Here is a 27,241-nt window from a genome sequence, read left to right on the forward strand (position 1 = left end):
AATCTATTCTAAACCATAAATATGACAAATTGGACTATATTTCTACAAACTGAAACCCTGAAATTAGAAAATGCATTGTGTTTAAAAATGGTGCTTATAACGGAAGCCGATGGGACTTTTTTGTCCTCTTGGGACCTCAAATGGTAGGAAATTTAGAATATGACCCTGCAAAAAAAAAAAAAGCATAAAAATCAATTTTATTAGTAATACTAATGTGTAGTGAAGCCTGATCTTTGCCACAGAGCCCCAGCCCCCTTACATTTATGATATGGAAAATAACCCATTTTGTATATATTTTTCTAAGCAAAAACAGTGACATAGTTGAATGAAATTGGCATTTTGAGGGTTAAAATAAATGTAAAAAATTACACATTTGGTATTTTTGATTAGAACTGAAGTTGAGAGATTTGAGCAAAAAAAGTAGAAAAAAATATGAATCTGTTCTGTTTTTATAGCAGTTTTTGGGAGTAGACTTTTTTTTGTCCCCTAGGGACCCCAGAGGATCACGCGGTTTTGTGGTTGAATACTGCCTGTTATTTGTAAATTAGCAAATTGTACATATTTTCTGCCTAAATTAAGTATTTTCTACATGAAGTAAAATACAACTATAAGGCATTCAGAAGACGCATTCAAAGGCACTGTTGCATTCTACACTGGTCACTAGGTGTCAGTCATGCTATTGTAATGTTCAGTGAGACACACAAGCACCAGATGTTTTATTGCAGGTTTGAATGATCTCACGACAGACACAATAATCCCTAATAAAAAGACGGGCTACTGTTGCAGCCGTTAGCCACGCCAAGCTGAAACTCAACTCTCTGCTCCCTTAGGGAACACATTTATGCCAACACACACGAGCACAATTCTTATTTATGTTTTAAATGGATAAGTTACTCTTATTATGTCTACTACATTGTGTATTAGGGGTGTAAAGGTGACTATAGGGGTGTTATTTCATGTCTAGAGGGCTTTAATCATGTTAAAAAAACATATTTAGAAGGTTGTAAAGAGGTTTTCTATGCTCTAACTACAAAAATATTCCCTTTAGAAATAAGGAATCCTAATTTGCAGACATTCACTTATCACGGTCGGGTCTGGAACCAATTCACCGCAATAAAAGTCTGCTTCCATACCTTCCAGGTACAGAGCCAGAGTGTCATGCTGCAACTGGAGTTTGGTGACACCATTTGGCTCCGTCTTCACGGCGATCCTCGTTATGCCCTCTATAGCAACACTGGACATTACACCACCTTCAATGGTTACCTCATTTACCCCGACACCTACGACTACCAGACACACCAGCAGCAGCACCATCCTGCCTACAACACCCAACAGCTCCAGCAGGACAGTGTGCCGCTGTGGAATAGCAACCAAGCCACAGTAGATGTTGGGTCTGAACTGAAGAACATGATGGGTGGGAAGGAGCTGGAGCATCAGGTGGATGGCGAGGAGGAGGAGGAAGATCCGCGATCTGCTTTCTCAGTGGGCCGCACCCAGAGTATAATCGGAGTGAATCAAGTCGGCATACCGCAGCACCAGCCGGTCAGCTTTGACACGGCGTTTGTTAACATCGGGGAGGACTTCAATGTGACCGAGGGGCTGTTCAGGTGTCGCGTTCCGGGCGCCTACTACTTCTCTTTCAACGTGGGCAAACTTCCCCAGAAGACTCTGTCCGTCAAGCTGATGAAGAACCACCTCGAAGTGCAGGCAATGATCTACGACGACAGCCACGGCGAGAAAGCGCTGCAGAGTCAGAGTTTGATGCTGTCGCTGAAACCAGGCGACACCGTGTGGCTGTACTCCCACCAGAGAGATGGCTTTGGAGCTTACAGCAACCACGCCAAATACATCACTTTCACCGGCTTCCTGGTGTACCCGGAACTCCCTTCCACGACTAAAATGAACACCACCAGTCCGTCACAGGCAGATAAGAAGCCCTAGCCGCCACAGCTGGGCTACAGACTAAATGTCGAGGGTGGAATTCATGCAAATTGGTGAGCATGAACGATTCTCCATGGTTTTTCCACACATCCTCTTCATATGAATTTCTTTGTGAGGTCACAGAGACCAAGCACTGGGGGCAGAGCTAGAATTTAATGAATAGTTCCTTCAATTCCAGCAGAAGAGATCCCAAAATGTGACTTCCTGGCCCACCAAATTCCACCATTGAGTGACTGTGAGTGTTCGACTGTGCAAGGAAAATACGGTATTTGTGTCAGTTGACCTCACATCCAAATTAAACAGCACCGCTGAATTGAGTTTCAACTGCAGTTTAATGGCATTAAAATACGTGTGAGAATTTTTAAAGATCCAAAGTGTCTCTCAGGATCACAACCGAAGAATGAGGAAGTTTTCAGGGCATTGAATCAATCCCAACTTATAGTTCAGGTCTCTTGGAAGACCTTTCACCTTCGTCATTTCTTGCTCAAAGACTAGGTAGGCCATCTCTAGCCTGACTAGATAGGACAGCTCTAAATCCTTTGTTGGTCAGCTATACTCTGATTAGATAGGACAGCTCTAGTCAGTTCTCTAGTCTAGTCAGCTCATACTCAAAGACTAAATAGGGCAACTATATTGTCTTTAGAGATGTCCTACTTAGTGTTTGAACATGAACTGATGAAGCTGGTCTGACAGGACTAGATAGGTGAGCTTTAGACTGTCGGGCTGAAAACTAACAATGATTTTATTAGTGGATTAACCTGAAGCTTGTTGTTTTGATTAATGGAGTAATCAAATCAATACGAAACCAAATCAATGCAAACCACACAAAGTTTGTCCTACCTAGTCTTTAGTCTAGTCTAGAGCTGTCCTATGTAGCCTGGACTAGAGTGGCCCTACCTAGTTTTTAGTCTAGTCTAGGGCGGTTCTACCTAGTCTAGATTATTGTCTAAAGATGACCTACCTAATCTTTAGTCTAGTCTAGAGCTGTCCTAGCTAGTGTAGACTGGAGCTGTCCGACCTAGTCCAGAGTGGTCTTATCTACTGTAGATTAGGGCGGTCCTATCCAGTATTTAGTCTAGAGTTGTTGTACCTAGTCTAGACTAGAGCTGTCCTACTTTGTTTTTAGTCTAGTCTAGAGCTGCTCTATCTAGTCTACACTGGGGTTGTCCTATCTAGTCTGGACTACAGCTGTCCAACCTAGTTTTTGGCCTAGCTGTTCTACCTAGTCTATTGCCTAGGGCTATCCTGCCTAGTCTTTAGTCCAGTCTAGAGGTGTCCTAGCCAGCCTAGACAAGAGCTGTCCTAACTAGTCTTTGAGCATGAGCTGATGGAGCTTGCTCGGGTGAGCGGCGAAACATCTTCTAAGACAACCGGAACAGTCCAGCTGCGATGGAATCAATGCCCTGAGAATACAACGACCTGGATGAATGACAATATTCACAGGCTCCCTCCTGTGAATAAACAGTTCCGTGTAATTGTTGCATTCCTTTTTTCGCCCATTCGTATTGTATGTATGGTGTTTTTGCTCGTGTGTAATGGTCTTCTTTCTCATTGCGTCGAAATTGAAAAGACTTTGTGAACTGTGTTGATTGTTGTTGACAAAATGGGTCTTTGTCATCGTCATGAAGCAAGCCGCCGGGGCAGCAGAGGATAAAAATAACTGGCTTTGGGAAAAGTTCAAACCCCATATCCATCCCACGTGCGTCGATGACCACATGGCATCTCCGAGCCCGCAGGAACGTGCACCGAAATTAGGTTTCTAGTACCGGCAGCGTTTAATTTATTTCTTAAAATGGGGGCCACTAAGGGGGAAATTGAATTTTTTTCTTCAAGACCACTTTAATATGCATGTGAGTTTCATTTCACACTTCGGGAAGAAATTGGAAATTGAGATAGACCTTGACTTTATGAAATGACTTTCACCATGTGAAGTGATGCTTCCCTTTGATTGGACATTTTAGTCGCCCTTACCGTTATGCTTAAGTATGACAGATGATGCTGCGAGCTCTGGTTTTCTGTGTGCTGATGAACGGTGAATTCTGTTCACGGATGGGGAATAGTTTCCAGAGTACCAGTTGGCGTACAATGTGTGAAAAGAATAAATACGTGATAATACCAAGTGGGCCGGTCGGATGTCAAAAATAGAAATTTTTATGGGCGTCCCAATCACTCTTCACCATTCACTGATGGTCTCGGAACCAGAGGCAGACACAGCAAGCAGAGATTAAAGCTATTTTCTAACCAATATGCATATTAAAATAAAATGTAACTTGATCCGTTTCAGTTTATGACAAAAAACTTGCATACAAATATCGACTTTTGGTATATTTCATGGCAGCAGGGCACCGCTTACTGAAATCTCAATTGGAACATGGACAAACTTGTTATTTTTTTACATTAAAGGCTTGATTTTTTTAAGTCAAAGGTTTTGAAAAAATTTTTTTTTACATTTTTACATGCACGTCTGAGATTTTCAGCGTGGTTCACAAGTACCTTACCGTTTTGTAGTTTTTCTGTGCAAACAGATAAACAGTAATGGAAAAAAAGATTTTGTGCACTTGAACAGGATGCTGTAGGAAAATGAGTGAAATCCCTACATCCCTAACACAGACTGAAACACTCAAAGAACCCCTCACGAATACGTCTTTGTTACGTTCAGAAGATGCAGACAAAGAACTTCAGCCCAGGCAGAATCGCTGCAATAATAAATCAAAAATACTATCAAAACACTTTGAAACACGCCACCAAAGCACAAACATCCAGGGATATAAAAGCAACGATTTGCTTAAACAGAATTCACGCCAAAAAAATCTAACCTGAATTTTGATGAGCCTCGAAAATACTTGCTGGTCGTCAACAGAAACTTCCATCATCGCCCTACATTTTCCGCTTTTACTTAAAACAACCCTCATTAACCATGTTTACTGAACCTACAGTATATCATTTAATGACAACACGGTAAAATGCTTAAACTTACCTGAAATTGGAAACAAACAATTGCAATGCCAGCACTGGAGAGAGCGATTAGTGGCCAACAAAGGTTTATCTCAGATGAGGAACCCTGTTCCGCTCTCTTTTATAACTTCTGTCAAAGAGGTGGTATGAGGAGTATAAACTTCTCTTTTATAGTTGTTTGGGATATTAGTTTCAACTGTCAGTCTCAATTTGGACATCTAATTGCTCCTCAGACAGAGATTTAAAAAGTGGCATAGCTCGAGTCGAAACTGTGTGTGAGCACAGATAAGAACAACAGGGTGCATCTTTTCCAAGTGAAAGGTCTTCTGAGTGTGTTATGTCTCTATGGTCGATAAGCCGTACTTTGACAAAAACAGAATGGGAAATATTTCATTCCTAACACTGCAAATCACTGTACTGCAGGGGTGTCCAAAGTTTTTCCAGTGAGGGCCACATAGAGAAAAATGAAAGGATGCAAAGGCCACTTTAATATTTTGCATTATTTAGTTTTAAGTGAAAAAGCCCATTGTTAGTATCAACTTCACTCTGTGCTTTTTCCCCATTTTTGCTGGGTTTTTTCATGTTCATTCCAAATATTTTAACTTTCTCTTTCTCTTAGTCTTTATTAATTTTCTTCTTGTAATTTTATGGCTTTATTGTTTATTCTTAAAGCTTTATTTTGTTATGTTTGTGTCTCATTATATTACAATTGAAAACAAATAATGTCTTCTCTCTTTAATATTTGAATTCTGTGCTCCTAAAATGACATTATTTTTCCTCATAATATTAAGATTTAATTATTAATTTATTCTCGTAAAATTGCAACTTTTTTCTTTTAATATTTTGACTTTATTGTTGTAAAAATTGCCCCTCCCAACCATGTCAACTTTATTCTTGTAAATTTTCTTCTTGTATTATTATGACTTCATTCCCACATTTTGACCTTATTCCCATAATATTATAGCTTTTTCCCCAACATAGTTTCCCAAAAATGGCAACTTTGTTTTGTTTTGTTTGTGTCTCGTTATATTACGAATTTAAAAAAAAATCATGTCTTTTTCTTACACAATATTTCAACTTTATGCTACTAAAATGTTACCTCTCCTCATGATATTTCAACATCATTCCCGTAAAATTAAAACTGTTTCCTGGTTAACTCTTAATATTTTGAATTTATTCTTGTAAAATTACTGCTGATTTTTCCCAGTTTTGCTGGTTTTGTGTTTTTTTGGGGGGCTGTTTTCTTCTTAAATCATTTATGTAGAATGTGCTGACGGTCAATGAATAAACAGCCGCGGGCTGCAAATGGCCCCTGGGCAACACTTTGGACACCCCTGTCTTACGGCCTCTGAAGATAATTGATGTGAAATGCAATATTTGGTAAAACACGCTCATAGCCCAAAATTAAAAATGTTATACAACACAACACTTTAGCATAAGCATTCTTCCTACACTGGCAAAAGAGGCACAGAGTGAGTGTTTTCTCCTGCACACAGTTTCTCGCCTCACACTGATCTTTTTGCCACACGGGGGATTTTCTCCTGGCACATTTGATGAAAAGCGGTTATGTGGCGAGTGCCCAGTGTCACACTCCCACCACGCCGCTCTCCGCTTCCACGGTATTGATGAACATTTACCCCCATGGGTTACGTCTCATTCCATCCAATCATGTCTTCTCGGTGTATTGTCTCAGCCTCGGTGCTTTTTCTACTCCAGTCCCATTAAAGGACCCCTTCACAGTCTAAACTCATGATGGCTCCTTGAACATGGTACAGTACATGCACAATCCATGGTGTGTGATAGATAAGTGACTCTACCGGTCTCATTTGAAACATCCTCAAGCATGTGATGCATGCCTGTAACTGAAAATGCAATGCATTCAAAAGATCACAGGCCCAGTCAATGCCTGTTATTGTTTTTTTTTTTTTTAATAAAAAGTCAAATTATCTGTACAATTACTGATGTGTTGAGTGTCGCTGCTCTTTATTACTGTGTATTTACCTACTATGTTGTACTTAATATGACTCTTTCAAGTCCAAGAGTAAACCCCATCTCAAATCTAACTTGACCTCATAAAATATATACACAGTATATAGACTGTGTATACATTTTACCGTGTCCTGTTTTGATCATGTGGCTTGTGTCGTGAAAACGTTGACTATTTCTAACGTGTTAATCCAATTCACCAATTTCAGCGTTTGACAGAATAAAATGCTTTAAAAAGTAATGTATCGGTGGTTATCATTTGTCACATTGAAAAAATGTTGAGACAACAATACCCTGGCAGTAATCAAGCAGGCCTTTCCGGACTGGTAAGTGATTCTGCATTGCCATCTGCTGGACACACCTTGTTCTGAGTGGGAAACCATTTCAGGAAGTGAATATTATATCATGAAAGTACATCTCATCTTTGCACTCCTTCTCCAAGTCTCAGCAATTACTGATAGCTGGTTCACTTCCTGTGTTTAACAGAGGGGTGTCCAACCTTTTTCCAGCGAGGCCCACATAGTGAAAAATGCAAAGTTGCCACTTTGATATTTTGTAAAGCAACACATGTAGATATGCTAAGAAGTTGGATCAATTTCAAGAACTGCACCTCGGCATTGTGATAACGATGAAAATGCCTACTAATAGTATCGACTTCGCTCTTTTCTCATTTTCCCATTCCCACTAGGCTCCTGGAAACACTGGCATCAAGCATGCCCAAACCCATTTTTCAGGTGATTATTATTTTAGTTGGTTTTTTTTGAGCTGTGGTCTTAAACTTTTAATCAGCTGATGAACAGCCTTTTTTTTTTGTCTCACTCCCATTTCTTCTTCTTCATTTTGAAGCTCTACTTAGAACCTCCTTAAGTTTCGACAGTGCAACATGGAAATTCTTGCAAATTTTCAACTTGTCTTAATTTTTTGATCAGGGGTTTACACACCCACAAGGGGCGGACAAGGAGAAGACAGCACTATATACCTGTTATATGAGCCCCGGCTAGCCAGTAAACACAAATTTGCAAGTAAACAAAACCAGAGCAGATGTTAGTCAGAATGATTTGACTGTGTTACAACGTCTTGAACAAGATGTCAGTCACAATGCTTTTGTTGCTTTTTTAACAAATGGGTGTCTTAGGGCAACATTGATGAAAGTCACACAGTGAAATGAACAGGTGGGGGTTGGCGGTGGTGGTCTTGGCTGGACGGAACACTACCTACAATCACGGTACAAACACAAAAGTGAGCACAGCGCGTAAGAAGTAAGTAAACACACAGGGCAGCTACTGCTACTACGGGGTGCAATAAACAACTTTGTTAACTCAAAACACGTCACGTCAGCAACTTTTACAAGACACGTGCCACAAAGCATGCTGGGAAGCCAGAAGACCTCCAGCAACAGCAGCTTTAATGCTTCCTAGATGATTATTAAAAAGAGAAAACCTGTAGTGGTCAGCCAAAGAGGGCTGCATGAGAGCTGGTCCACCCCCTGATGATACTTGGATTTTGCATCTTCTTTTAGTGATTTACCTAATGTATGGAGAACACATGCAGATGTTTTCTTTTCTTCAGACAGGAAGTAACCTTGCTGGTGCATCCACTGTGTCTCTACCCTTACATCCCTGAGGTTTGTGCATTATAAAAACAGCCAACATGTTCCTAAGAGCCGCCGTCTTGCTGTGGATTGCCGGTGGATATTTACCCAAGGAAACGGAACTCTGTCCTGCTCACGACAGTGGCAGACCCACGCTGAGGGAATTTGTTGTGGGAAATGTCCTCTATGAGATCTGGGAGGAAGCCCAATTCTGGTCTCAAGCGAGGAGCAGCTGTGCACAGCGAGGAGGAGACTTACTAAAAGAGTTTAATGATGCCATCAAAATGTTGCTGAAGGACATCACCAGGATGACAAGCGCGAGTAACTTCACCTGGTGGCTGGGGGAGGGAGTTCAAGGGGACATCCTGGAGCCCGTTTTAGGTGAGTTAGATTACATACATCATGAATTTATGTAGGTTTGCCCCCTTCCTAATTTCTTATTTTTTTGCATGTTTGTCACACTTAAATGTTTCAGATCATCGAACAAATTGAAATATTAGTCAGTGACAACACTACTGAGCACAAAATGCAGTTTTTAAATGAAACTTGTAATTATTAATGGTGAAAAAAATCCAAACCTGTGTGGAAAAGTGATTCCCCCCTAAACCTAATAACTGGTTGGGCCACCCTTAGCAGCAACAACTGCAATCAAGCGTTTGTGATAACTTGCAATGAGTCTCTTACAGCGCTGTGGAGGAATTTTGGCCCACTGATCTTTGCAGAATTGTTGTCATTCAGCCACATTGGAGGGTTTTCCAGCATGAAGCGCCTTTTTAAGGTCATGCCACAGCATCTCAATAGGATTCAGGTCAGGACTTTGACTAGGCCACTCCAAAGTCTTCATTTTGTTTTTCTTCAGCCATTCAGAGGTGGACTTGCTGGTGTGTTTTGGATCATTGTCCTGCTGCAGAACCCAAGTTGGTTTCAGCTTGAGGTTCCGAACTGATGGGCACATGGTAGACAACAGAATTTATTATCACAGCAATTTATCACAGCAAGTCTTCCAGGTCCTGAAGCTGCAAACCAGCGCCAGACCATCACACTACCACCACATTTTACTGTTGCTATGATGTTCTTTTTCTGAAATACGGTGTTACTTTTACACCAGATGTAATGGGACACACACCTTCCAAAAAGTTCAACTTTTGCCTCGTCGGACCACAGAGTATTTTCCCAAAGGTCTTGGAGATCATCAAGATGTTTTCTGGAAAAATTGAGACAAGCCTTAATGTTGTTTTTGTTCAGCAGTGGATTTTGTCTTAGAACTCTGCCATGCAGGCTGTTTTTGCCCAGTGTCTTTCTTATGGTGGACTCATGAACTCTGACCTTAACTGAGGAGAGCGAGGCCTGCAGTTCTTTGGATGTTGTTGTGGGGTCTTTTGTGACCTCTTGGATGAGTCGTTGCTGTGCTCTTGGGGTCATTTTGGTTGGCTGGCCACTCCTGGCAAGGTTCTCCACTGTTCCATGTACTCGTTATTTGTGGATAATGGCTCTCACTGTGGTTCGTTGGAGTCCCGAAGCTTTAGAAATGGCTTCATAACCTTTTCCAGACTGATAGATCTCAGTTAAGTTCGGTTTTAACAGGAGGGGCAATCACTTTTTCACAGAGGGCCATGTAGGGCTGGATTTTTTTTTCTCCCTTAATAATTAAGTTTCATTTAAAAAACACATTCTGTGTACATTTGTGTTATCACTGACTAACATTTAAATGTGTTTGATGATCTGAAACATTTAAGTGTGATAAAAAAAAAGAAATCCGGAAGGGGACAAACACTTTTTCACACCACTGTATGTATCTCCAACTCACAGACACTTCCTCAACCGCGAGATGCATTCACTGACATCACAACTGTGCCTTTATTATGCGTGTATGTGTGGTGTAAATAAACAGAAATACAAAGAAAAACAATAAGTGGAAGTTCTTATCACTCACTTTGTAACTCTAAGGTGGAAGTACAATTTCCTTCATTTCAGCGTCCACGGAAATCCCAGAAAATGCACTGAAAAAAAATGTGAATTCAACTTAAATGACGTGGTGTCATTGAATGCAACCCCTCATTGCTCATAATAACATGGATCAAGTGTGATTCAAATGTGCTTTCAGACATGTGTGCTATATTTTAGCTTGATTTAAATGTTCCGTTCATTTGGAGCTGTTAATACATAGAAGTATATTATAATCCTGTCCTGTTTTTATCTTTCTTTCAATGAAATACAGTAAAAATAGGCATATTTCACACATAGTTGTGTAGGGTGATTAATCATGATTAATTCATTTGGAAACAGTAATTGACCTGATTAAAAATTGTAATCATTTGACAGATTTACATTTACATTGACCAAAAATTTATGAATTTGCTGGGCTCTGAATGCTGAACACGCCCAACAATGTAAAGTTGTAGAAAAACGCCTCTCTAAACCCAAATGGGATGGAACTGTAATCATTAGCATAACTAACACCTGTATCTGTCTTATTATTTACTTTATTGTCTAAAAGGCTGCTGTCAAAAAGGTAAAATAAATAAAGCATTCTCTGTGTATGCATTCTGTGCATGAACGCATCCAACACAGAAGACGGTGTTGCGTTCAAGGACACCACCAGCTGCACATACATGAAGCAGAATCCTTTTCAGCTTGTCTCGACGTCCGACTGCAACCACAAACGAGGCTTCATCTGCACCCTCAGTAGGTGTCACACTCCTCCCTTTGGATATACTGTACAGTATGTACCTGAATTCTCTTCAACCTTAGCATTTTTTTTTTTTTTTTTTAAGTACGGAGCAATTAACGTCATGCTTTTTATTTTTGAAAAAGGTTTGCGGTCATCGCTAAACACCCAGGAGGTGAGAAGTAGACTGCGCAGCCAATGAGAAATTGAATTTAACTCTGCATTGTACTTTAATGTGTTGTGATTCATGTTTGCAGAAGACATCGGTATCCAGGTCGCGTAAGTGAGACTGAAAACCAAAGTAAAACAATTATTATTTGATACACTGCTGATTTGGTGAGTTTGCCCCCATACAAGGACATGGTAAGTCCATCATTTTCATGGTAGGTTTATTCAACAAATATGCCACACACCGTTTGGATCACGCAGTCAGCTGCGATAGCGTCTCGATTCCCCCAATCACTGCTGCCAACTATTCAGTAAGAAAAGTAACTACTGGCTGTCCAAGAAGTCGCTGGATGATGTCATCGTTTAATTTGCGTATGCTGTTGTAAAAATGCTGTAGGAAAACGCATAACCTCGTAGGAGAGACAAAAAAAAGTACGTAAAAACACCTTAATTACATTTAGAACTACAAATACACTTTGTTCATTTCAAATTGGCCATCATTTCATCAAAAATAAATTTACTTTAATATTTTATCTCGACCAGCACCTCTCAAAGTTCTTCCATCACACGTTGGCTGTTGAAAACTTTTTAAATTAGCACAATTGAACAGCAAATCACAGATTATGCTGTGTTTATTCTATGGTTCACATTAACATGACTCAATGTGAGGCAATACAGTAGGCTCATCAATTACTTACATTTATCTGAAGAATTGTAAGACAATCCACCTCATTTTACAAACAAAGAGTAGCAATAGACTAAGAATAAAATATAAACACGATAAACACCCTCCTCTTTTGTCCAGGCTTCCTGAAGATTAAGAAACATTTGCGTTTTTTAGATCTGGCTGTGTGAAACAGGTATCGCGTGACTCATTTGCACTTTCGACGCATAAAGCTACACATCATGCTCTCAGTGTGCCGTGGGAGCTGACCGTGCACTGCCGGCTTGCGACTGCCTTTGGGCGGGGCGGACCTGTCAACATCACCTGCTGTTTCTCCGTGAGAACACAAAACGCAGAACAAAAAATGCTTTCACTTTTAAGTCTCCAAATACCAGAAAACTCCCCAACGACGCCAGAAAAGGTCACTCGTCGCTTTTGAGAAAATATGTCGTCAAGAGGGGGTCGGAATGTCACCAGATTTGGCAACATAATCGCCAAGTTGGCATCACTGCCCCCAGTTAGTCAGTGCATATTCAGTACACCACCTTCCTGTTTTGCCATGAGTTATTTCTTGAATTCAGTGATGTTGCTCACCTCAATAACCAAAAATGGAGCCAAAAAGTTGCAAGTGCCAGCATTTTGATAAAGAAGGTGAGAAACACTCATGAAAAAACAGGAAAAGGGTGTCCGGGTGATGTCTCGTTGCCATATGTTAGAGCGGAACTTTTTCATTGCGAAAACAAAACTCACGAAGCATCTGTCAATTTCAGATTCACCATCTTAGATTTATTTTACCGTGTGATTAATTGAAGCAAAAAGATATTTCATCTTCTCATGGTTCCATCCAAAGTTGTCTGCTTACTTTCAGCTTAGAATCATCCTTATATTGTCCCCAAGTAGGGTCTTTGATATCTCCATTTGGCCATGGTTCACCATTGCAACGCATCCTGTCCTGACTCCATTAATGTGTTTCCACTCGTAAATACCACCTAGCCACCCTAACGCAACGTTGACTTTATGTGTGATTGTGGGTGACACTTTAAAGACAACCGTCTACACTTGCATCCTATGATACAATATAATAGTGATACAACAGTTAGCATACAGAAATATAGTGGTATTCATTTTAAGTGTATGTGTGTGCTAGCAAGGTTGGTGTGTATTTAGCATGCTCATATACAACTCATTTATCCTTTCACACATCATGTCTTAGGGAACAGTCTTCAATGAGGGTAAAAGTAACCTTGAATGTTCATTTATTTCTTTCATTTGTTTTTTATTTGCATTTAGATTTGTTTTATACATGTAAAACTATAAAAACATGTTTTGTGTTAACATTTTTGAAAGTCAACCTCTGATGACATCATAGAGACGACGTAGATGGCTCCCGGTTCTGGTTGCCATTTTGTTAGCAAGCTATGCTAACAAGGATTTTTGTGATAAAAAAGACATGAAGAAACAGTCGGACTCACGCAGCGTATTAATAACACGACAAGACGTCTACATTGTACGCTAACTGGGAAATGTACACCAACCGGGGAAGAATTTCTCAATTTCTTACGTTAACTGAAAAACATGCTAAACGGGGTGGACGCTAACAGAGGTTCCACTGGACTTATTTCTGTCTCTGTTCAAATAAGCCAACCAAATATGGACTGTTCATGCGTTTGTAAGGGTGTCAAATTACAACAGAAGCGCTACAGTATATGCGGTATAATACTATTTCTTCAACATTATTTCTTTCAGGGTTCAGAAGGAGTGGACACCCCATGGCTCCCCATGTCTCCAACATTGGCCAGCTTCTTTGGGTGAGATTTATGGACATTTCAAGTACATGCTGTTGTGTCCATTGAGCTCACTAGCATTGTTTATCTGCAAAAAGGAAGCAGACAATGAGCTCATGCGAATGGAAACAGAGGCAGGCGAGCCTACAGATGAAAATAGGGTGAGTACCGCAATTGCTCTGAAAATGCACAAAGAGCCAGTGGTATTGTAAGAAAAAATGGTGGGGCTCACGACAGGACTCATATTTATGGTCTGACCTGTACTTTGCTTTGTGGACTCATGGGTAATTATAATGATGGAGACACCCATTGGATCAGGCCAATCCAATTCTACGTTGCTAGGAAGAAACCAGCAGCTGCAGAAGTTAATAGGGTGTAAAAGTTCAAAGACATTCTGAACATTCATATTATGCGGCTTAAATCCATCACAGTTAAAAAAAAAAAAACTTTATTAATAAATCATCCTGTTTCGTGGTTGAATACGGCCTATAATCAGTACAAAAATAAGCATATTGTAAGTATTTTTTGCCTAAATGAAGCATTCGCAAGCATAAAAATGACTAAATGAATTAAAATACAAACATAAGGCATTGACAAGACGTGGTGTGTAGTGTAATATTTGTGTCTTTATGGGGCGGGGGCCTGGGAAGTGACGTGTGTGACGTCGGCTAGCTAGAGTTGACTCTATTTAGCTGAGTGTTAGCAGCGTGCGAGTGACTGGCTAGAGTTGTGGCCGACAGCAGCTCCTGTGTGAATGTTCACTGCATATGTGCTCTCTGCTAGCGATTGAAGTGCATCGGCGACGTGAGTCTCTCCTTTACCACAAACCGTGGCATTGCAGTCGTATTCTACACTTGTCACTAGGTGTCATTAATGTTACATTGATGAGACAATATCCACCGCAGGAAGAAGCCTGTCAATGCTAACGCCTGAGTCTGTTATGTCTTATTTATGTCTGAGATGTCTTAGTATGTGTACTATATTGAGTAATACGAATGTTAAAAAAAAAAAAAATTAATAAATCATGCTGGTTCGTGGTTGAATACGGCCTATTTGTAAAAAAAAATAAGCAAAAGTTATGTAATGTTTGCCTAAATGAAGCATTTTCAAGCATAGAAATGGCTAAATGAACTAAAATACAAATGCGAGGCATTCTGATGTCGTATTCTACACTGGTCACTACGTGTCAGTAATGTTGGATGACACACAAGCACCACACTTGAGCACCGGAACAACAGGCTTTTATTGCAGGTTTGAATGATCTCACAACAGGCACAATAACCCCTAACACGGATGCTGTTGTGTAACCCACGGCAAACTAAAACACTACTCTGAACCCCCGAGCTCACTTCCTGTCCTTTACCGGAACACATTTACAGTAACACACATGAGAACGACTCTTATTTTATGTCTTAAATGCTTTATTTTCTCTCTTTGAATGTTAAAAACCATATTTGGAAGGTCATGAGCAGGTTTTCTACATGCTCTAACTACATAAACCCTAACTAAAATATTTGATTTATAAACTCACTGGAAAGTCGGTGATCGCTGGAACCAATTCACCGCATTAAACAAGGGACTACTGTATGTGTATTCAATGAACATCCAGTACATGTTGTGTAATCACTCCACCGCACCCTGGGAAAGGAACAGTTCAAATAATGCAAACGCTGAGTCTGCTTAAACTGGACTGGCTACATCTGTATAATTGTATTGTACTGTAAATTCACTGAAAATACGAACAAAATTGTATGCCTTTATTTTTTTACAGGACAAATTCATTCACTATTTGTTGGAAGGCACTAAAAATCTAGCTCCCGATCTTGCCCTGGAAAATAGCGATCTCATCAGTCACATCATCAGCTGCAGTACCAGCATTCTTCATATCTCCATGAACAAATGTGACATCCACACAAATCCCAACCCAACCGTAAGTTTCCGAAGAGTTCACCACCAATCATGCTGCAATATGCTACTGTAGTACTATTCCTCTCCCAGTCTTTATTTGAGGACATATTTGAGATTTTTCGGACCATCTCGTTGCTGCTGGGTTCGGCAACAACGCAAAGGATTGTCATCAAGCACCCAACAGGCGCCATCTATCAGAGCAGGTTTGGTACTTACGCTCAACCAACCTAGAAAGTAGAAACGCAACACTTTTGTTTTTGCTTCCATCTTTCATGAGATTGAAAACTATTTTTCCGTGCACACAAAATCTGCCTAAATCTGTTTGTGAGCGCCTCTCCTTTGCCGAGATCATCCATCCGCCTCAAAAGCTGATTAGACTGCATGGTTATTGCACAGGTGTGTCTTAGACTGGCCACTCCAAAACAGTGCTGTTTTGTTGACAAACCTTTTTTTCATGATAAAAACGAGACGGTGACAAGCTGAACACGGCTCTTTGATGACGAAAACGTGTCACACATGTCGTGTGTGAGTTTTCATTGACAAAACAAGACCGGACGAAAATGTTAGGTCCTCAACCTTTGTTGACCCACGGACCGGCTCGTGTTCCCACAAATCCTTGGTGGAAAATTATTACGGCGCTGTTTGATGTGTGTGGGAAAAGGCAGTATGCTAGCATGAATTGACTTGAGGTTGTGCACCAAAAAATATGCACATTAGCACTCGACAACGTCATCAAAACGTACCTTTATGCATTCCCACACACAATAGTATCAAGCATTTGGGGCCAAATATGAGGTGAAAGAGAAATGGGAAAATGCAGTATAGTAGTCTATCTGTGCAGCATGGGAGAAAGTTAGTACACACACAGTGGTTGGTAAAAAGTATGGGATTTGTAACTGTATATTATGTTTTAAATAAAATACAGGCCCATGTAATAGCCCATATATTGGTATTGGATGTCTGAACCAAAAACTCCAGCGCCAAATTTTGTCCTAGTCCACTCCCGGTGAAAAATATTTGAGAAAAATAGGCCTTTTGTGTAACATCAGCTCATGAAAGATGGGAACAAATATATTCTATTTTTTGTTAATACTTAAAAATTGTAGTTCTAGCTGTACTTTTCACTGCTTTGACTCAGTCACACACCTGAAGACCTCGGCAATGTAATTCTGGGCTCAGTGGAAGATGGCGAGTACATCATAATGCCCCCATATTCTGTTCTTCAAAGCCACATCGGACAGTACCGAAAACTCTTGGCTCAGGTATGTGTGCGTGTCTGTCATATGCATGGTTTTCTATCTTGGCTCTAATGTGGTTCTTCTTCTTAGATGGCTACTTTCTCAGAGAATCCGCATCCATCTGACGATAACATCTCAGGAACAGTTTGCAGCCTTTTACTGAACAATGGCGTGTCAGATGTTGAGTTGGCCAACCTCACACAGATGATAGAGGTACAGCGATGATAAAAAAGGGTTCACAGCATGGGATTATGCGTACATAGTCTTTGGGTTAAATTCACATTTGTAAGGAACAGCGAAAGACAACACGTTTGTTACCATTTTATCAAGGATTTTCCTGACATTTTCTTAAAAACAGTCTTTTTCCTCTCAGATCTTCATGCCCCGCCCCAATGCTCCACCACCAACGAACCACACGGTCAAACTTGAAGGCAATTCAAAGGCACTGACCACGTTCAACGTCTCGGACCCCAATGTGACCGTCTTTGTCAGAGTGGAGCCCAGTCGAAATGTGTCTTTGGTTCTTACGCTGGCTCAAGGGTCACCTCCTAATTCCAGCTATTTTGCCAACACAACCATCCTGAGCCAAATAGGTAACACACACTTTGATTACTGCACTCTCATTTGGTGCTGTGACTTAAATTTGATCAATTAATTGCAGAAGAAATTTGTGCGATTGCAGTCACATATTTAATACTAAAGTCATCCATCACTATATTGCGTTTTTTCACAAAGTTATTAATAAATAAATGATCGCTGTTTCGAGGTTGAATATGGCCTATTGTTAGTTTAAAAAATGTTTTTACTTATTCTTGGCCTAAATTAAGCATTTTCAAGCGTCGAGATGGCTAAATGAACTAACTACATGAACTAAAATACAAATACAAGGCAGAAAAAGCATTCTAATTGTGAATGTAGTATTCTACATTAGCCACGAAGTGTCAGTAATTGAGACAAGCGCCAGACGTGATCGCCAGAAAAGGCATTTATTGCAAGTTTAAATTACCTGAGAACAGGCACAATAATAATACCATAATCATAATAATAAGACATGCTACTGTTGGGGCCATAACACACGACAAGCTGAAACTCAACTCTGACACTAGGACATCACTTCCTGTCGTCTACACCTGTTCGCCAGGGAACACATTTACTGTGACACACACAAACTGGAGTTTTATTTCCATCTTAAATTGCTTATTTTCTCTTATTATGTCTACTATATTAGGTAATACCAGTGTAAAGCATTTAAAGCTGCCATTACAATACATTGATGAGACAACAGGCACCGCAGGAAGTACGATGTCCAAAAACAACAACAAGGAACTGCTAACATGCGAGCCTATGTTATCTTATACATCTTATTTTCTCAGATTATATCTACTATGGGTAATAGGCGTGTAAAGGTTACTATAGAGGTGCTATTTCATGTCTAGAGTGCTCTAATAATGTTAAAAAACATATTTAGAAGGTCATAAACTGGTTTTCTATGCCATAACAACAAAACTGACCGTATAATCCTCAGTTTTCGTCATTAATTCATTCCAAAGGGTCTGATGAAAACCGAGGCAATTTTTCCCGTAGGGAAATAATGTAAATCCAATTAATCGGTGCCAGACACGCAAAAATATTCACAAAATACATTTCATAGAGAATAATTGTAGTTTTACATGCAGAAAACAATGTGAAATAATTAGAAACGACTGGATGGAAACTATTGGTGATGAGGACCTCTCGCACATAACGGTCAGATCAAATCCATTTTTTTTTCACCTTCTTTATCAAATTGCTGCCACTCGCAACTTTCGTTGGCCCCATAGTTGGTTGTTTAGCAGTCAAACTCGCTAAAAAATGCATGTCGAGTGAATCAGCAACATTTCTGTGGGCACTTGATTTTGCAAAACTAAATTTTAGCAAACATTTTTGACGACTCATACATGTACAAGTTAACCATATGCGTATAAATGTGCTTGCTATTAGTGGAAATGCACTCATTTGAATGTCCCTGTCTTCTGTGAGGTTAGATATTTCTATGGCAGATTTTTTTAAATTTTAAGTAAGACTATAACCACTTTTTTTAAAGCTGACTTTACCCTTACGCACCAACTCATAGGAATAGTACAGCATGTTCTCCCAGTTCTTGCATGGATTTAAGTAAAATGCATATATAAGTTATTCTAGCCATTAATTTAGCTTTTTTTTTTTGCAAAAGGAGGCTATCAGTGGATGATAACCCCAGAGATGTTACAGCAGATACCCGGGGTGTGGTATGTCAGCAGCGAACTCTTCAACTCCACGTGGGAGCCAGGCCTGACACTGAGCATCACCTCTTTCATGACCAAGTGCATGTACTGGAGCATAGACAGGCAGACGTGGAGTACAGACGGCTGCCAGGTGAGCTTCCAGCAGAGTTTCCCCTCAACAACATATGCTGGTCCTGTGACGAGATATCAAAATCACTGGTGGTGGGTGCATTTTACATGGCCGCTTTCAATCCATGCAATGTTGTTTTCACCTCCAGGTTGGGGAGCAAAGCACTCCAGCACACTCACATTGTCTCTGCAACCACCTCACGCTTTTTGGAGGTTCTTTCTTCGTGATGCCTAACTACGTGGACATAACACGCACAGCAGAGTTGTTTGGGACTGTGTCTCAAAACTACGTGGTGTTGTCTCTGCTCTGTGCTTTCTTCAGCCTCTACCTGCTTACTCTCATGTGGGCCTGCTATGCCGACCGCAGGTCACTTTCCCGAGTGAGTCAATGCAAAGAAATACTTTTAATTGCTATCACTTATCAACTGTCACAATATGCTCTCTTCCCTTGTATATACCTTATTATCTTGTTTTTTCTTTTCCAACACATTTGGATTATGACAACCATGGTCACATGTCAGAGGAAAATGACTCTGCTGGAAGACAACCATCCATGTGCACAGTACAACTATCTGATCAGTGTCCAAACTGGCCACCGCAAGAATGCAGGCACCACAGCTAATGTAAGTGTTTATGCGCGCGCGTGTGTGTGTGTGCGTGTGTGTGTGTGTGTGTGTATGCAGTGGTGAGAAAAAGTGTTTCCCCCCCTTCCTGATTCCTTATTTTTTTGCATGTTTGTCACACTTAAATGTTTCAGATTATCAAACAAATTTTGTCAATGACAGCACAACTGAAAACAAAGTGTAGTTTTTAAATTTAACTTTTTATTATTATGGGAGAAAAAAAATCCAAACCTACATGGTCCTGTGTGAAAAAGTGATTGCCCCCTAAACCTAATAAGTGGTTGGGCCACCCTTAGCAGCAACAACTGCAATCAAGCGTTTGCGATAACTTGCAATGAGTCTCTTACAGCACTGTGGAGGAATTTTGGCTCAATCATCTTTGCAGAATTGTTGTCATTCAGCCGCATTGGAGGGTTTTCCAGCATGAACCGCCCTATTAAGGTCATGCCACAGCATCTCAATAGGATTCAGGTCAGGACTTTGACTAGGCCACTACAAAGTCTTCATTTTGTTTTTCTTCAGCCATTCAGAGGTGGACTTGCTGGTGTGTTTTGAATCATTGTCCTGCTGCAGAACCCAAGTTGGTTTCAGCTTCAGGTCACGAACAGATAGCCGGACATACTGGACAGGATTTTCTGGTAAAAAGCAGAATTCATAGTTCCATTTATCACAGCAAGTCTTCCGGGTTCTGAACAGCAAAGTCCCAAAGCTTTAGGAATGGCTTTATAACCTTTTCCAGACTGATAGAGCGCAATTAATCTCAGTTATGTTTTAAAAAGGGGGGCAATCACTTTTTCACACCACTGTATATGTGTGTCATAAGTCATCAATCATCTTACATTATAACCCTCCACAATTGCTCTCTCGCGACACAATCCAGGTTTAAGCCCTAAATGTGCCTGACACACTTATTAAACACATTTGAAGTATAAAATGTATAGGTACTCACCACGAATGTATGATAATGCAAAATGACGAATGAACAAGTGGAATCGGTGCCTTTAGCATTTAGAAAAAACATTATTAGTGAAGCTTAAAGGCATAAACATGTAAACATTGTGGGTTTTCTAATGGCGGTACATGTATGCTGTACATTTTACCTGTATTTTTCATATTTATAAATTATTAGGGTGAATAGGTTGTGTTGTCTGTAGAAAAAATTGCCAATTTTCAGAGTAAAAAACAATTTTTGACCAAAAATCTTGTTGGAGATGAAATTCTCCACAGCCTCCTAAAGGTCAAAGGACCATCCATCCATTCATTTTCTACACCGCTTCTCCTCATTAGTGTCGCGGGGGTATGACAGACAGGGTACACCCCGAACTGGTCGCCAGCCAATCGCAGGACACATATAGAACAACCATTCGCACTCACATTCATACCTATGGACAACATTCATGTTTTTGGAATGTGGGAGAAAACCGGAGTACCCGGAGAAAACCCCCGCATGGGGAGAACAACAAACTCCACACACAAATGCCCAAGGGAGATTCGAACACAGATCTTCCCGATCTCCTGACTGTGGCTGTGTGGCCAACATGCCAACCACTAGGCCACCATGCGGCCCAGGTCAAAGGACCACTGTGGAAAATTAATTTTTGCCAATTTCATCTCCCCCTGGCATGTTTTTTAATCTCCAGTTATGAGAAGGAAGAAAGACTCTCACAACAAATTTGATTTTTTCCAAATGTATAGAAGAATAAGTCAGACATAATAACTGAAAGATAAATCAGACATAATAATTGAAAAATAAATCAGACAGGATAGTTTCCGCAGTCTACAGGTACCTGGACCCCGTTTCATTTCACCTGTACCCATCTGCTGGCTGAAAATGAAAGCGTCTCCCCCGATCGCCCCATAGTCATTTTTATACTTGTTTGGTCACACCGTTGGTGGCCGATGGTGGCAGTCCCTCCAAAGATAACTTTGTCCTAAATTCCTTGATAAAGCTTGTGACGCTAGCAGATGATAGCTGGCTCCTTCACTGTCCCATTAAGACTTACTGTAGTTGTTGACATAAACAAAACATACTTTTCCTCAGCCTATGTCAAGGTAGTTTTGTCCACATTCTGGCTGTTTAACCTTTGAGACACTTAAACAGATGTCCACCTACTCCGCTAATTATTTAATAAAGCATTATTTCTATAAATTACTTGTCATCATTCACTAAGTTATTAGACTAATTGATTAAACAGATATCTATACTGTGCTTATTTTAAAACACTCAACAATAATTCAATCAATAGACATCAATGCAAACAGTTATTCTAAAATCTACTTGTAATAATTATTTACCCACTCAGTAAATTATTTTTTTTCCTACAATCTGCAAATTTGCAGAACTACATTACAAAATTACAAAGCTCCTAAGTGCGAAAGATACTCAATCAGTGCTCCAAACGCACTGACAGCAGGCGGAGTTGAAGTCTATTCATTACACTGTGCCTTCCATTAGGTCACAGTGACGTTGATTGGCTCGGAGGGACAAAGTGACACACACCACCTCACAGATCCCGACAAGCACGTGTTCGAGAGGGGAGCTTTGGATATGTTTCTGCTGGCCACACCCTTCCCGCTGGGTGAAGTGCAGAACCTCAGGCTGCAGCACGACAACTCTGGAGGTCATCCGTCATGGTAGGAGAGAAAGAGCGCGTCTCAAAGCAGAGAAAAGTAAAGTTAGACCTGCGTAGTGCATTTTGTTAGTAGACGTTTACATATACTCATCATTGTAGGCTTCAATGTCTTTTAAAATGATTTGTTTGAGCAGTTGATGGACTTATTATACAATGTACTCTGATACAATGTCGCTGATTTTTCAAAACCGCTGTGATGAAATGTATTTCTTTCCTTTTATGTTAAGGTATATAAACAAGGTGACCATACAGGATCTTCAAACTCGACATGTTTGGTACTTCTTTTGCAACTGTTGGGTAAGCAGTGACCGTGGAGATGGCATGACTAAGAAAACCTTCAACGCTGCAAAGAACTGCGAGGTTGCCTGCTTCAGGTAGGGTCTTGAAATAAACTTTCATAGCTCTGTCCCGTAATGAACAATATACTTTACCTCTTTTCTGTCAGGAATATTTTTCAGAACCGAACATCAACTGGTTTTCGGGACGAACATATTTGGGTTTCCATCGTGGATCCTCCCTCGCGGAGTGCCTTCACTCGGGTTCAGAGGGTTTCCTGTTGCATGAGCCTGCTGCTCTGCACCATGGCTATCAATATTGCATTTTGGAACATTCCAGAGAATGAGGACTCGCCAGCAGTCTTCTCCATTGGTGAATCTTTTTTTTTAATTATTATTCATTTTGACTTTGGCAGATTTAATTCAGTGCAGTTTAAAAATGATCAACAAGTGGTGTTGAAACTGAGACCAAGTCAAGAACAAAAGTGAGGAGTTGGTCTCAACTGGTGCACTTCTATACTTAGACTTGGGTACGGTCCACATGGGAACGGCTTTGTTTTGTTTGTTTTTCAGAATATTCTGACTTTAAAAAAATCTTTATTCTTCAATATTTCAAATATGCTACTAAAATGACATTTTTCCTCATATTCCAACATTATTCTCATAAAGTTATGACATTTTTCTCTTACAGAAAATGACTTTTTTTCCTCTTAATATTTTGACATCTCTGCTGTTGTTTTTAAGTTTTCCATCTAGTTCCACTTTCTTCTAGTAAATGTTCTTATCAAAATAATGCCTTTATTCCCATATTTTGACTCTATTCTTTCTCTACAACCTAACTTTATTCATTGTGGGGGGGTTTTGTTTCTCATAATATTACAACTTTCATTTTTTATCTTATTTCTTTAATATTTCAACTGTGTGCTACTAAAATTACGTGATTTTTCCTCATAATGTTACAAATGTGATGACTATGATTCTCGTCAAATTACAGCTTTTTCTCATTAGATTTTTTCATTTTTCTTTGAATATTTTGACTGTATTCTTGCAGATCTTTTCAATTTTGCTGTTTTTTTTTTTCAAGTTTTCTTGTTAAATTTTATTTTTACAATGTGCTGCAGCCCAATAAAAATCCAGCTGCAGGCCACAAATGGCAACTTTGGATAGCCCTGCTATAGAAGAAAGAACACATGCACATTAGGTCTGTTGTGCTCCGCTTGTCTGACTTGTGTGGACTGATGACAGAGTGGAATTCCACAATTCAAGAGGGATGCCTGCTGCAACGTCTGCACGTAAGCAGCCGCCGTTTGACTACCGCGCATCACCTGAAGCTCCAGTGTTCCAGTGAATGAAAAAGCATCCCAGACCATGATGGACCCCCCCTCCATTGTGCTGGGTAGAAAACATCTCAGGTGGGATCTCCTTGTCATGCCAGTAACGTTGGAAGCCATCTGGACCATCAAGGTTACATTTTTTCTCATCAGAGAGCGATCCTCAGGCTCAGCACAGGTGTGATTCTTTTGGGTCTACCGCTTGACTTTTTTGTTCCATAATGCTCAGGATCTTTCAAAAAATGTAGAATGACTGATTTACATCCACCTCAGCAGCAATGGCACGCTGTGAGAGGCCCTGCTTATGCATCTCGACAATCCGACCACGTTCAAAAAGAGAAAGCTGCATGACAGTGTGAATGCCTGACGGAAAATGAAAATTTTGAGCATATTTTTTCTTTTATAGCCTGTGGTCTTAAACTATTGATCAGCTGATAATCAGCCTATTTCAGTTTAATTGTTGTTCTGAATAAATAACTTTTTCGAAATGCTTTTTGTCTCACTCCCCCTCTTGTTTTTGCATATTGTAGCTCTACTTAAAACCTAATTAAGATCCAAATGTGCAAAATACAAATTCTAGCAGTTTTTCAACTGGTCTTAAGATTTTGATCAGGAGTGTATAAGATGAGATACTGCATGCGATGTGCAGTAGCAAGGTCAGGTCAGGTTCTGTGCATGACAGATCATTTGTATGTCACTTCTAACTCCATGATGCTGCGCTGACGCTGCCCAGGTTCACTGCAGATCACCTGGCAGGACATCATGGTGGGTGTCGAGAGCGGTCTTCTCATGTTTCCAATAAACATTCTCATCATTACCATCTTCCGAAGCATCAGACCTCGCATCGTTTCCAAGTCTTGCAAAAGTAGCTCAGAGGAAACCTTGAAACCACAGTTGGTTACCATGCCAACCATTCTAAAGGTGTGTAACATAAACAACATTCTTTTTTTTTTTATTTATTGCTCCAGTCGAGGGCCCTCAATTAACTATCAATTAACTATAGTTATATATAGTTATATTAACTATAGTTAATGTTTTTATCAGCGACACTGACATTGACGATTTGTTGTCTCTCCTTCCCAGGAAACAGAGGAAGTCATTTTACTGGTCAGCAGAAGTCAACGCAACAAAATGGGAAAGATGCACACTTTGGAGTCTGCGGCTGATCTCTGCCCAGCCTTGAATAGAATGCATGAATTAATCCATGTTATGCAAGGTAGTAGTCATACAAAGGAAATAGTGAGAAAACGTACAAAGAAATGCTAAAGTGCTAACGTTTGTCTTTGTGTGTGTGTGTATGTCAAGGGGAGGCTGAGAGCGACCTTCACTTGGTTTACTGCAGCAAGTTCCTCCTAGCTGCCCTTTGTCACCTCCTCATGTGCCTGGGGAGGTTGGATGGGAAGAACTTCCTGAGTTCAGAGGAGTACAGACAAGCACTAGACATCACCAACCTGCTGGTCCGCAAGGCCGACATGGTCTTCAGCAGTCACTTGGCATACTGGTCAGCTCTTAGCCAACTATTAGCACACGTTAGAAGTTAATTTAAGACGAACATGTGTTGTCGTCTTATTCCTTATCCTTGTCTGTGGCCCAGCCCGCTTCCTGTCAAGAAGCAGCAGCGGCGGGCAGTGGGATGCTGGCTACCCTGGTGGTGTGTGTTCCTTGGGTGGTTCCTGCTACTTTCCCTCAGCGCTGTGTCGACTTTCTTCACCTTACTCTATGGATTTTACTACGGCAGAGCAAAGTCCATCAAGTGGATCATGTCTCTGGGCCTCTCCCTCTTCCAGAGCATCTTTATATTACAGCCTCTGAAGGTTGGTCCACATGAAACCAATCAGTTGGAATGGATACAGTCATCATTGGTATTGGTACTGATCTGAAATCTACTGTTGTGCATGCAAATTATAGCAACACATTGGAAACCGTTAAAGTCGACGCCCCTCAGATTGGTGTGATTTTTCTTCCGGTAGCTAACAAGCTAAAAAAGAATTTGAATAGGTGCCTTTTGTCACACAGTTTGTAGGTGCGAAAAGGACGATCAAAAAACGTCTGCAACTGCGAAAGAAGAAAGCACCTTTGGACCTATGGTGGCAGTACCATCATAACCACAAATCTGCTTTTGCAAAAACACGCAGGCAATGTTGCAAAAACACGCAGGCAATGATAATGAATACTACAACAGTACATGTCGACATAAACTGACCGTTTCTTTTCCCAATTTGATGTCAACAGATGCGGTCTGCCATGTATGCCAGTATCAGCTTAAATGGGCACATTTTAGTAATCAGAGGAACACGTTGGACCGGGACTTGATGAGTTGGTCGACATAGACAGGTTGTCAGATTATACTACTACCACCGACACTGACAGCATTACAATGCAGTACAGCTTTGTGCAAAAACAATTTATAGTGTGTCTCCGAGCGCACTCAAACTAGGCCATTCGTACCGTGCCCAACTAGGGCAAAATTTCCTTCTTTGTGCAACAACCTGTTTGCTAGTCTCATGACTTTACAGCAATTTCCCTGACTTTGTGGATTATTTCCAGTCGGATTTTGAGTCATTCTGGTATCAGTACCCCCTTGTTTATCGCAGTTAAATGGTTCCAGACCCGATTGTGATAAGTGAATTTCCGCCAAGTAGGATTACTTATTTATAAATGGAATATATGCGTAGTTAGAGCATAGAAAACCTATTTACGCCATTCTACATACAGTTTTTAGCATTATTAGAGCCCTGTAGACATTAAATAACACCCCAATAGTCACTTTTACACTTGTATTACCCAATATAGTACACATACTAAGACATCTTAGACAGAAATAAGACCTAACATAGACGCACACGTTAGCATTGACAGTGTACTTCCTGCGGTGGCTATTGTCTCATCAATGTGACGTTACGGACACGTAGTGACAAGTCTAGAACACTACTCTAATGTTGCTCTGTTTGTGGTTAAGGAGAGACTCACGTCGCTGATGCACCTCAATCGCTAGCAGAGAACACATATGCAGTGAACATTCACACAGGAGCTGCTGTCGGCCAAAACTCTCGCCAGTCACTCACACTCTCCACACTGCTAACACTCAGCTAAACACAGTGAAC

The 27,241-nt window shown here is 40.5% G+C and overlaps 2 protein-coding genes across 2 annotated transcripts in view; both read left to right on the top strand.

Moving 5' to 3' along the window:
- c1qtnf4 (C1q and TNF related 4) overlaps nt 1-7,123 on the top strand; it is a 36,452-nt gene extending 29,329 nt beyond the window's left edge. The window contains exon 3 of the mRNA XM_054771504.1: nt 1,141-7,123. Within this exon, the coding sequence (XP_054627479.1) occupies nt 1,141-1,941 (801 nt within the window). The 3' untranslated portion in view covers nt 1,942-7,123. The remainder of the gene's footprint in view (nt 1-1,140) is intronic.
- Nucleotides 7,124-13,118: 5,995 nt separating this feature from the next.
- Nucleotides 13,119-22,536, top strand: pkd1l3 (polycystic kidney disease 1-like 3). Its single transcript, XM_054772029.1, has 12 exons — nt 13,119-13,205; nt 13,720-13,781; nt 13,856-13,918; nt 15,529-15,687; nt 15,756-15,868; nt 16,804-16,927; nt 16,994-17,116; nt 17,277-17,496; nt 19,116-19,297; nt 19,425-19,655; nt 19,797-19,898; nt 22,354-22,536. Exons 2-12 carry the CDS (start codon nt 13,743-13,745, stop codon nt 22,534-22,536), a joined length of 1,539 nt encoding a protein of 512 aa, XP_054628004.1. The 5' UTR covers nt 13,119-13,205; nt 13,720-13,742.
- The last annotated feature ends 4,705 nt before the right edge of the window (nt 22,537-27,241 follow it).

This window comes from Dunckerocampus dactyliophorus, chromosome 3 (genome assembly GCF_027744805.1).
Source record: "Dunckerocampus dactyliophorus isolate RoL2022-P2 chromosome 3, RoL_Ddac_1.1, whole genome shotgun sequence".
NCBI lineage: Eukaryota > Metazoa > Chordata > Actinopteri > Syngnathiformes > Syngnathidae > Dunckerocampus > Dunckerocampus dactyliophorus.